The sequence below is a fragment of the Asterias rubens genome, chromosome 15, assembly GCF_902459465.1.
Source record: "Asterias rubens chromosome 15, eAstRub1.3, whole genome shotgun sequence".
NCBI lineage: Eukaryota > Metazoa > Echinodermata > Asteroidea > Forcipulatida > Asteriidae > Asterias > Asterias rubens.
This window is the reverse complement of record NC_047076.1, coordinates 8552780-8565458: the sequence shown is the minus strand read 5'-3', so window position 1 is coordinate 8565458 and position 12679 is coordinate 8552780. Positions and strand designations below refer to the sequence as shown.

The following is a 12679-nucleotide window of genomic DNA, read 5'->3' as shown; positions in this document are numbered from 1 at the left end:
TAAAGTGAACCCCCACACAAACCCCCCTACCCAACCCTTGTTCATCACACCATAAAGTGAACCCCCACACAAACCCCCCTACCCAACCCTTGTTCATCACACCATAAAGTGAACCCCCACACAAACCTTTGTCATTAAGCCCTTTAACCACACCCTTCATTGTCCCCCTCAGTGAACCCTTTGCAAAACCCCCTCACTACACCATATGTCCCATGCCTTGCCTCTCTTACCCTCCTCACACCCATATGCATGAACGCCCAAACTTACCCCTCTCCCATCCTCTCTTCATTGCACCATGAAGTGAGCCGCAACAAACCCCTTTCATCAAGTGTATGAGTATCCACTGCTCTGTGTATGCCTTACCCATCATCAAGCCCCTCACCACACCCTTCATTGTGCCCCTCAGTGCACCTCTTTACATGCAACCCCATTCGCCCCTCTTCAAGCCCTTTTCACCCCTTTGTTAACCACTTCAGCACACCCCTCAGACTGCCCCACTCACCTCTTCAACGCACCTGCAACAAACATAGAAAACTTACCCTTTGTCGCCAGGTAGATAAGTCTATGCTTGAAGTGTGTCCTCTGAATAAGTTTGTTTTAACAATGCATTGTCCATTGGTGCGTTCTCTCAGTCGTAACCAATACCTGTTTCGATCGATAGCCAGTGATCATTCAATGGCAAGAATTTTGTTAGGACTGCGAACGCACCCCTTGTGTATGCAGCGTTTTAGATCAAGTCTCCTTTTCGTAGATACAGTATAGTCTAGGTACTGTTGGCATCATTGAAGGCACCAGGTTGTATCATCATTCAGTATGAGGCCATATCCCAAACAGCGTTTTCGGCTACAGCTACGGCTAGATCAGCGTGACTCCCAGTGTTTGAGAATATGCAAATGCGCGCGACCATAGTCGTAGCTGAAGCCGAAGTTGTAGTTTCGGACATGTCCTCAGGTGTTCGTACTTGCATGCAACAAATAGTACAAAACAACATTGACTAATTGACCCTGCGTACATGTCAATTTATCTTTGCCTAGTATTACAAAAACCCTATTTTGTCAATATCAAAAGTAGTTGGTAGTATTTGTGATTGTTTGTGTTGTTGTCTTTTTCGCTGTTTTACGAGTTTGCTTGTGGCTTTAATGTTTAACATCACTTGATTTTTGATTGAGAAATATTTAATTAGTCAATATGAGGATTAGTTAATAACAAAATGATAATATTTATATTCATTATATTGTGTTAAGTTTCCTGATGTAGATGGGTTTGGGATTTGATTTGCTGATTGTGTAAGTGCCAAGTATCCACTTCCAAATTATCAAAACAAATTCAAATGTTTTTGTTAACGCAGTTAGAATGGTAAAAATTGTAACATTTTATATCAGCTTTGTACTTTCCTCAGCATTTCTTTTTACAAAGTTTATCATTTTTTTTTTCAGTTGATTATTTCAAGAGGTTTTTTTTTCCCTCCGGAGGAATTGTATGTTTATTCTCATGACCATGATTTATAGGATTGTCTCATCATTTTAAAAAAACAATTCTATAATCTAATTTCTTGAAAAACAGAAAACTACTAAAGGTAAAAAAAACTTTAATAGATAGTTCCGGATAGACGCCATCTTTACCAGCAACTTGGGTTTTGCTTTTTGAGTCTCGACAATGATTTGAATTTGTCTACGCAGTCAAGTGTTTAACTGACCAATCATCAAAGATACTTGAGATAAAGTCTTGCGAGTCGCACACGGTATTTACGCCCAAGGCATTGCTGTGCATTCAAAAGATGATTTATCATTGCGAGTTAAGAAAGATGGCTGAAATGTTGTCAACTTGAACTATCTATACAAGTTTCAAATAGTGTCTCAAGTTACTAAGGTTTACCAAGCACTTACAGCTTGTTTTATTATTGAATCAATTTTCATGAAATCATGTGATTATTATTATGTATTTGAAATTAACATATTAAAATCAATACTGTTTCAAGAAAGAGCTGAGTTTTGCAAGGCTTTACCCCTTGCAGTTTTACTAATTTATGTAACATCTTTGCCATTGGCTTATCCCTTTAATTTTTACTAATTCTTTTTAATAGCCTTGCAGTAAGGGTTACCCCCTTGCAGTTAAACAAAATTTTGCAATATGATTGCAGTTATATGTATGGTTTAAGAAAGGATTACATTTAGTTACATTTTGTAAGTGTTAGGGCTTAGGAAGGCTTACCCCTTGCATTTTTATTCCATTTTGTAAACAAATTCAGGTGAGAATTTGGCAAGGCGTATTTTGGATAAGCATTGAAAGTAGGGTTTGGCTAGGCTAAAATGTATCCCTTGTAATATTTTGTATAAGCGTTGCGATTGTAATAGTTTTGGGTAAGGGTTAAGCAAGGCTTACCCCTTGCATTTTTACTAAATTTTGTAATAGTTTTCAGGTTGAGGTTAAGCATGGCTTACCCCTTGCCTTTGTTTTACTAAATTTTGTAATAGTTTTCAGGTTGAGGTTAAGCAAGGCTTACCCCTTGCATTTGTTTTACTAAATTTTGTAATAGTTTTCAGGTTGAGGTTAAGCAAGGCTTACCCCTGGCATTTGTTTTACTAAATTTTGTAATAGTTTTCAGGTAGGGGTAAAGCAAAGCTTACCCCTTGCATTTTTACTTAATTTTGTAATACTTTTGGGGTTAGGGTTACCCTTGCAATTTTACTTAATTTTGTAAACGTTTTGGGGTTGGGGTGAAGCCAGGCTTACCCCTTCCACTTTTAATAAAGTTTGTAATAGTTTTGGGAATGGGGTAAGGCAAGGGTGACCTTTGCATTTTTACTTATTTTTGTAATAATTTTGTAGGTTGAGGTTAAGCAAGGATTTTTAACTAAATTTTTAACTAGTTTGGGGGTTAGGGTTAAGCATTTGTACTAAATTTGAGAAGTTTTGGGGTTGGGGTTAAGCAAGGATTTTTAACAAAATTTTTAACTAGTTTGGGGGTTAGGGTTAAGCATTTGTACTAAATTTGAGAAGTTTTGGGGTTGGGGTTAAGCAAGGATTTTTAACTAAATTTGTACTAGTTTGGGTTTTTTTACTGAGTTTTAAAATAGTTTTGGGGTGTGGTTAAGAAAGGCCCACCCCTTGCATTTTTTCTAAATGTTGTTATAGTTTTGGGGTTAGGGTTAAGCAAGCAATTTTTACTAAAATTTTGTAGGTCAGGGTTAAGCTAGGCTCACCCTTGCATTTTTACTAAATTTTGTTATAGTGTTGGGGTTACGGTTTGGCATTGCAGTTAGGGTTAAGTAAGGCTTACCTTGCATTTTTTTCTTCTAATTTCATACAAGTATTGCGATTAGGTTTATAGCAATTTTTCAAATTGTGTAATAGTGTCGCACATAGGGTTTATCAAGGCTTAGGATATAGTAAAAAAAAATATAATTTAAAAGGTTTATACATCATGGTCATGAGATTTGTTTTTGATAATGCTAACTGTAGTTCTTAATACATAATAGTTGAAATACACATGTATTTTGCATTTTGAACTAGTACTGCTAAATTACAATGGATATTGTTTTACTGCAATAAAGTATTTATACAATGAGACACTTGTTACAAAGCTCGTAAATTATTGTGTTCTTGTTTTAAATTATAATAAATTGCTAACCAAGATCAAAATTTTATGTAAAAACACTTTTAAGTTTATTTTCTTTTACACATTTGCAAGAAATATGCATAATTAAGATTCATATCTTACATTTGTACACAAATATTTACGGCAAAATAAAAACAAGTTCACAAGTAACAAATCTATTAATAAATATGTCACAACGAATGTCTTTTTTCCTGCTTAAATAATGCACTTTTAAACAATGTTTTAACAGTGATTCCAATAAAAAATAACACCACTTCTTATAGGAGTAAAAATTAACTTTTAAATTGCATAAGCTAAAAGTAACAAAGGAAAAAAATTAACATTCCAATTCTTAAAGGACCTAGACGTGATTTGTTTAAAGATTCAAATTTATATATCAAATAGTGACGGTAATAAAAAATAGTCAATTAATCACATGATATGGTTGACCAATCAGCACTTAGTTTCATGTCACATGGTGAGCACTCTCCAAGTTTAGGCAACTGGTGATCAGCCAATAAGAGAACATCAGACATTTACTTGAATCTGATTGGTTAGTTAAATAAATAAGGGGCAGCCATTTTGAATAAAAAAAAAATAATGCTAAAAAATATTGCAGTAAGGTACAATACATTCAACTCAATAACCAGCACCATAGTACAAAACAGGAAGCAACATTTAAAATAAACCACAATTTTTCAAATATATCAAAAATTGAAAATAAACACCAACAAACATGAGCATGGCCACTGAAAATAAATTCTTTTAAGAATTGCATACTAAGATGTTTACTTCAGAATACTTAAAAACAAATCTGGAATCGTTTGGTAAAAAGTGAGCAAGACCATTCAGAGGCAAGAATTTGAGAAACAAAACCTCACTTTAAAAAGCAACCATGACTCACTGGAAATGCAAAAGCGTAGTTTAAATGCAAAGTGTCATTTCAGTTCAAATTCTCCACAGAGTAAAACCACTATTTACAAATCAATGAGTTACGCTACATGATGATTCATCACACCTGAGGCCTACTGAAATGTGGCAGACCTTTTGGGACGCCATTAACAAATTAAAAAAAGTTTCGGAATTCCAACACATCGGGGCCAAATTTCATAGAGGTGCTTCAACAGAAACTATTGCTTAACAATTTTCTGCTTAGCAGAAATTAGCAGGATACCAGTGAGAAATTGTACATGTGATTTGGTAGTTTGGCCAGCAACCTCATTCTGGTAAGCATAATTTTGTTGCGCTTAGCTAATTTTGTTGTGCTTAAGCAGCTCTATGAAATTGGGCCAAGGGCTCAAATTTAAGGCTCTGCTTAAAACGGAATTCTGTGCTTATGTCAAATATTAGTATGTGCTTTGCATGGCAAGAGCAGAATTCTGCAGTACATGGACCCAGTCTCTGAGACACATTTGGGCTCATAGTGAAGTGGATTGTTTGTGGCACATTCTCAGAACTATAGGAACACTGGAAACTTTCCATGTATGTTTTCTGCTATTTTTAAGCATTCATTTTTTTTTTTTGCGACAATATGGGAAAACAGCAAATAGTGATTGCTTGCTCGCTCAACCAAAATTTGCCTCCACAGGCACAGATAGAATGAAAAAAAAATTCCAAAACGGGTTTAAATTAAAATAATAATTTAAAAACATATTTAAAAAAATATTAGATAAAAAAAATAATCTTGCAGAAGAAGCTGTTAAAAACGGACCATTCCTTAAACTTTTCTAATTATCTTGGCAGTACATGTATATGAAGAAGAATATAAGGAAACATTTTTACACTAATGACAAACCAATAACATGAATTGTTTCTCAGACGGCCATATTGCATATATGTATGTGACATCTTTGTCACAAGATAAGTGTCACGTTAACAAAACACAGTGTTAAAAACAGTAGCCTTCGGCAATGTCCCATTTATACAGTTTAGGCTTGTCTGACAAAAATTAATTCTAGATGATTTAATGATGAAATATGAGTCATCTTGTTTTGTAGCGCCCTCTATTGGTAAAGCAATATTTCTAGGTAGAACAAACTTATCGTTCTTCAAACATTTCAGTTTAAAACTATGTGCTATGTCTTTCCAATTTTAAATGAATAAAAACAGTTTCTCTAGGTGCTTAGGTTTGAAGCCAGCTTCGTCACTGGCCTTCCACAGGCCAATAGAGGGCGCTATGAATCAACGCATCGTGATGTCATGTGAAGACTCAAACTGGGGCTATGGTTGGAGTGAATTTAACAATAAAACAATATAGCAATCTGTTTTCAAACCAACAAGAAAGTAACAATTTTGTTTCTTGAAAACAATTTTTTGAGCGATATTTTCAAAAAAGTTTATAAATTCAAAATTAGCCCAAGTAATTTGTTTGGAAGCTCAGAATTATGCCATTTAAACAATTATTTGATGGAAATTTACAAATTCAGCTGAATACATCCAAGTTTTATCAACGGATTCCTTTTGCAGGGAACCAATTGACACAGAAACCTTGTGTTTACCCCCAAGCATTCTCACATCTAATTCTACCATAAAATCTTTACCATTGCTTTCATAAAATACAACTGCTGCCCTCCTTACACACCAACTATACAATATTGCATATTTATACACAACAAACTTATTAACAATTTGAATGTAAGTGCAAATTCCACGGTTTCTAAACAATCCTTAAGCCATTTTAAAATTTTCTTGTAAAAAGAAAAAGGCACCAAATGGAAAAAGAAATAAGTCAAAATTTTGTCCAAGCCTATAGTTTTGTCTTTCTTGTGATGCACAGAGTCTGTAAACCTATCTAGGAGTTTCTGGGTCTTAGAATAAAGGGGGGGGGGGGTTCTTTAAAGAAATTTCCACAATCGTCAAATCTTATCTCTATACATGTGAACCATTGAATAACAACCCTGGGGGGAAAAAACAAGAAATTGTAAAATGAGAAGTTGTGATTTTAATAAAATGTGAAAAATGCGTTTGGGAAAACGAATAGTTATAAATGTGAGTTTTACCCACAATTGATGTATGTAAAGCACTGTATACTCCGTACTTTCACGAGTCTTGTGCCAAACAAAACCCACACGCAACTTACCTGGATGAGATTTGAACCCACATCCTTGGTTTTGTCTTAAAAAGAACACATAATAATCTATCCAAACAAGTGTCCATGAACAATTTGTGGTCAAAAAGTTCTACATATCAATTTTTTTTTTACAATCTTGTTAAAAGACACCTACACAAAGGTTTGCTTTTCACTATTCAATGTTTATAGATATATACACCATGCCTCTTTCAAATTGAATACATAATAGACATTTTTTGCATTGCACTTTATACAGACAAATTTATCAAAACACACACATTGTCGAATATTGGCTCCAATTTATACTGTTTCTAAGCTAACAGGTTTGCTAAGCACATGAATAGCTTGCTTAGAAGTAACAGGCTACCAGCCAAAGCACCAGGTAATTTGTGTATTGTTTGTGGCTGGTAACCGATGTTTTTATAAGTGATATGTTTTACTGAAAGGCACTGGATATATTTGGTAATTGTCAAAGACCAGTAAAATCATTTGGTGTATCCCAAGATATGTATAAAATGAAAAATCTGTGCCTTAAAATAACGAGAAAAACAACACCCTTGTTACCCAAAGTTGTGTGCTTTCAGATGCCTGACAAACGCTTCCGGCTTGCAGTCTATCTCAGATTCAAATATTTTAATGAGAACAAAAAACTATGTTACTTCATAGTTCTCTAAATGCTCTCCAATGCTCATTACCAAGTAAGTTGTTATGCTAAATATATTTTGAGTAATTACCAAACATGTCCAGTGCCTTTAAAAGCAGACCTCAAAATCTCTGGCCAAAGTTGATGTCATTTCAATTCAAGGCATTTTCCAAATTCCGATTTAGACTTTGTCTCCGGGCTCTGTTCAATGGACACGCCATACTTATGACAAAGTCCAAGCCATTACGGAGCCCACGCCAAGGTTTGGGAAAATGCCCTGGTAGACCAAAATGAGGCTGGGGTAAAAATAGTATGGTTCCCCTTCCGGATAATGACAATCAGTATTCATTGCTACTAACAGATACTAGGAACTTGACAGTAGCACCGTGTTATAGGTCCAATCAAACAAATTATTCCTTTGATGATTGGTATTTTCAAGTAACCTTTTTGTTAAAAACCAACTTGAGTTTTCCATTTGCTCATCAACTTTTATAAAGCACTCCGTTCTTTCTGAATTTCGCCAAGAAATAAAGATAATATCTTTGAAATTGATGTTATGTTTCCTGTACATCTGTTTCACTGAAACTCTAGCGACAGCCGAGAGTCGATTGGAAACGCTGATAACGTCCTTCATTTCCTACTTTTACCATCACACCAAGAATCTATCTCCATTATCAGTCAAAGACTTTAATCTCGATCAGATCACGATCGAAGATTCTATTCATCAGAAATCTCCCTCTGATTTGATTGCGCCAATTGACGCTAATTTTTTTTAATGTTCAACATCCTTCCGAGGTGAAAAACATTCGTTTTGTTTGTTAAAAATTCCATTAAATTTTTATCGTTTTTTTTCCATTGCAAAGGGCGAATAAGAAATGAAATTCCCAAATGAAAATGCTAGATACAACAAGAAAGTTTGCTTAGTTTAGGTTTCATTGGTTACCAGTTAAATGGACATACAAAAGTGTACAAGTTTTTGGCAGGTATGATGTTTTTCATGCTTATCCCAAAGTCTTGGCTTAGGCATAAATAAATGTACCAAGTTTATGTTAGGAGCCAAGCCCCAAAATGCTTGGAGTTTTTCCAGTTTTGTTTCTTTCGGTCAAGGAAACTCAATCACGACCCTCCAGCGTGGCCGTGGCCAGACTTTAAATTTAGAGGCAGTTTTCTGAACCGAACCCGATTTCATAAAACTGCCAAACACCAAAAGTTCTTGCTTAGCACAAAAAGCTAACCAGCTAATTGCTTACAACTGGATCCCAGTTTTGCTTAGCAAAAGAATGCAGTAAGCGAGTTTTACTGTACTCGCGCAAAAACCTGAAAGGCTCAAACATCAGCAATATCAGCATCATTGATATGAGTGACGGGACCTAGAGTTGTTATGGTTGTTGACGCGTTGCTAAGCAACGTGGTGGTCATCTCTGGAGGCGGAGGGATTGGTGGGATAGGGGGCGGTATAACGACTGGCTCTGGGGGTAGGTGTGTCGTGGACGCGATGCGTTGCATTTCGGGTGATAGATGATTCTGGATGCTCTGAAAGTAACTCTGTGAACAAGAACGAAACCAGAAAACGATAAGCTTAATTTTGAGAACTCTATTTTAAAGGCAGTGGACACTATTGGTAATTACTCAAAATAATTATTAGCTCAAAACCTTACTTGGTAATGAGTAGTATGGAGCTGTTGATGAACAAAACCTTGTGAGAAACAGATCCCTCTGAAGTAACAAAGTAGTAAAGTATCTTGCGACCGGGATTCGAACCCACAATCCGGTGACTGCACCAGAACTTGAATTCGATGCTCTTAACCACTCGGCCATGACACTCAAAAAGAAACACAACATATTTTGTCTTCCTATCAGATAACCCCACCCTCCTTACTGTATCTTATTTTCAAAAATTAAAAAGGGAATTAATGCCAATTTCCTCAAGTTAGTTCAAAACATATCTCTTAATCCTCTGAGGATATGAAGTCAATTAGAAACAATTTACCGAGAGTAAAGAACTCATTAGTCAAGCAAAAACTCATCATGACTTTGACAATCTGTGTAAGTCATCAATTTTTTTTTAGTGAATAAATGGCCCCTAAACCAACATACATTTGTGTACAACTAGATTGCGCTTTATGCTAAATCGCATGCTTATTCATCTTAGTTTCATTGGCACTTCGCGCACCATGCAGTGAAGACCGGGTCCTCGCACAATTATTCCCTAATTCAAAACCAGAGTGAATGATATTGGATGGTCAGACAGTAGGAGGGTTGACTGTGTACTGCGTAGATGCATTCACCACAGTATCATACTGCAAGTCAGGGAATGATTTCCCTTGTATAGCAGAGCAAAATGCGACACAAAATGTACTAGTTGCTACTCAAACGTCACAACTTGAAACCCAACACTCGCATTCAGTGTGCACAAAACAAGTTCATGTTAATTGTTTTGCTATGCAAAATTGCTGGACGAAATCGGTCCCTGCAAGTTGAAGTTGCATAGAGCAAGTTCGAGTGTGCACAATGGTTAACTAAAGGTTGACCATTTTGACTCGAACCCAGGCTGGTCGACCATTTGTTGACTACTGTGGTCGACCATTTGGAACCAGCCTCGAGCCCATGGTTTCTTCACTGGTCCCAACAGCATGTTCCATTCTAACATGTGTTAAGCGCAGAGGGGAACCAGTGACACTTTAGCGAAAAGGTGGAAGGTTGACTAGACAAGTCATTTGGGTGAGTACGTCACAGCGCATGTGCGTTGCTAGTCTGTGGTCGACCACTGGTGGACTTAATGTGTGCACTCGAACTTGCTCATAGTTTATCTACAATTCAAAATCGTAGTGGATGATAATTCAAAACCATAGTGGATGATATTGAATGCTTGATTTACATAAAGTTGGCCAACGGGAACAGGTTACCAGCTAGCCATGTGGTTTACTAAACTATGACAAGTCACCTGTTATAATATTTTCTTTACCCAATTTCATGGCTCTGCTTAGCGCAAATTCTGTTCTTATACTGCGATTAAAATTGGTAAGCAATGCAATGAAATAGGTTGCTGATGTATGCTTAAAAAACAATAATAATATTTCACCATCTGTGTACCAAATTTTTGCGCGGCGAAATAATTGATGGCTTGTTCCAGATTCTCTTCTTGACAAAGATATCCCAAGATCTATTGTCCACAACCATTGATTTCCTGTTAAGGAAATGTTTGAGACAGTAATAATCCTAACAGACGACTTGCCTGGCTGCAACCTTTACAGTACCTCCAATTCTTGCATCTATATCTTCATTACTTACATGATTCCTTTTTATAATCAACTGCACATGCTTAAGGGGGAGGGGGAGGGGGGGAAGGGCCTCCACGGATACAACTGCACATGCTTAAGGGGGAGGGGGAGGGGGGAAGGGCCTCCACGGATACAACTGCACATGCTTAAGGGGGAGGGGGAGGGGGGCAGGGCCTCCACCGATAAATTCAGTTTTTGTGGTGCACTTATGTTTCATCAAGTGGGTCTGTTTCCCTTGTAATGTTATCTGAAATAAAGGTATTACTATAGTGGCTTCTCATACATTGGGCTCATATCTGGCACTCAGAATGCTCAAGCGCTTCAACATTCAGTATTTTACTGCAAGGTTCGTGGGACTACGTTTGCATTATGAGACCTACTCCTTTTAGTTGTACATAGCACCATGCAATCGTTCAAAAGGTGCTGTGGCATAATATTCACTCGATCAAACAAGGAACACCGGGGCGAACCCCTTCTCTTTTCGATAAGTGCATTGGGTTCTTTTACGTGCATTACACAACACATGGGACCAACGGCTTTACGTCCCATCCGAAGGACGAAGCAATGGTTAAGTGTCTTGTTTAAAGTCACCTGGAAATAATAAAAAAATTCTTTAAACATTAGAGTATATGTTTCTGAACAATAAAATAATTTTTTGAGTAATTGTTTTTAGCGATTTATATGTTAAAAAAATTAATAAAGTTGTGTGGGGGTGACTTAAAGGACACAGGTGTCATGACTGGGACTCGAGCCCACACTCTGCTGATTATAGAGGCACCAGAGCTTGAGTCCGGTGCTCTTAACCGCTCTGCCACGACACCCAAACAAACTTCAAATCCAGCCCTGTTTTTTGAAACCAGATTAATTATTCAAAAGTCCGTTTTGATCAACAGAACTGATATCGGAATGAACAACAAACAGAAAAGTGTCCCCAAAACATAAATATTTCCTCGTCCCCGTAAATGTTTGCAATGGATTTAATAAAAGTGTGTTTAGTTTTTGCCTCAAGTGTAAAAATACGAATAATGCCGACGATATTTACACATCGGGTGAAAGCCTGCAGGCTTATTCAAAAATCACATGTTCTTGTGTGAACAATTGTGAGTCATCCCACCCAAAGATAAAGATCAAATATGTTCAAGTGTGACACCTTCCAGTACTGTTTTTTTTGTCTCCCTCTCTCTCTATTTTTTAGGTGGATGACAAAAAATGAAATCAAAGACTTATTCCGGCTGGCTGGGTTTGGGGAAGGTAAAAGCGAAGTAATTATTGGGAGTTTTATTTTCATAATGAGTTGTGGAGTGATGGGTTTATGGGAGGTAATGTACTTTTTTTCTATACACTGGAAACCAAATTAGCAGATGCATCAGAAAATTTGCCACTGGACTGTGGTGAGTTTCTCTGTCATTTAAAAAAATTTTTTTTAAGGACACTGCCCTCACAACTTCAGAAGAACAGACGGCAACTTCAAGATGAGGGCTACACTTCACTGATTTGTGCTGTCAACCCAAATTAACTGTCACCAGGGGCAGGTTTCCACCTACTCCTTTTTTATTTTTTTATTTGTTTATGCAAGTCGCCTGACATACAAGGCCTGAAGGCCACTTCAAGGTGTGGGCTACAATGATTTTTCCCAGAGGCTATTGCCACCTACTCCTAGGGCTGAAACAGGGTTACCCCTTTCACAGTCCATCTGAATGTAGGCTTGGGTATCTTCAATTCGAAGCCTAGCCGGTAGAGCAGAAAGCACTACCTCCCAAATTTTATGTAGCAAGTGTCAAGACCGGGATTCGAACCCACACCATGCTGATCAAACACCATTGCTTGAATTCGGTGCTCTTAACCGCTCGGCCATGACACTGGGGCTGAAACAGGGTTACCCCTTCACGGTCTGCATGGGTATCATCCACTAGGAGCCTGGCTGGTACAGCAGAATGTAATACATGCACCTTCAAACTTTGTTATGAAATAATTATGGAGAGGACCTTGCTCAAGGGCAGAAGTGTCATGGTTTGGAATGGAACACGCACTCTGTTGCTGACAACACCATAGCTTGGGTCTGGTGAACTAGACTGCTCCTTATAATG

General features: G+C 37.1%; 1 protein-coding gene across 1 annotated transcript in view; it reads right to left on the bottom strand.

Annotated features, from left to right (window-relative positions):
* Positions 1–7353: 7353 nt before the first annotated feature.
* The window catches only part of LOC117299949 (transmembrane protein 198-like), a 66380-nt gene continuing 61054 nt past the window's right edge, over positions 7354–12679 (bottom strand). Inside the window, exon 5 of the mRNA XM_033783565.1 lies at positions 7354–8856. Within this exon, the coding sequence (XP_033639456.1) occupies positions 8638–8856 (219 nt within the window). The 3' untranslated portion in view covers positions 7354–8637. The remainder of the gene's footprint in view (positions 8857–12679) is intronic.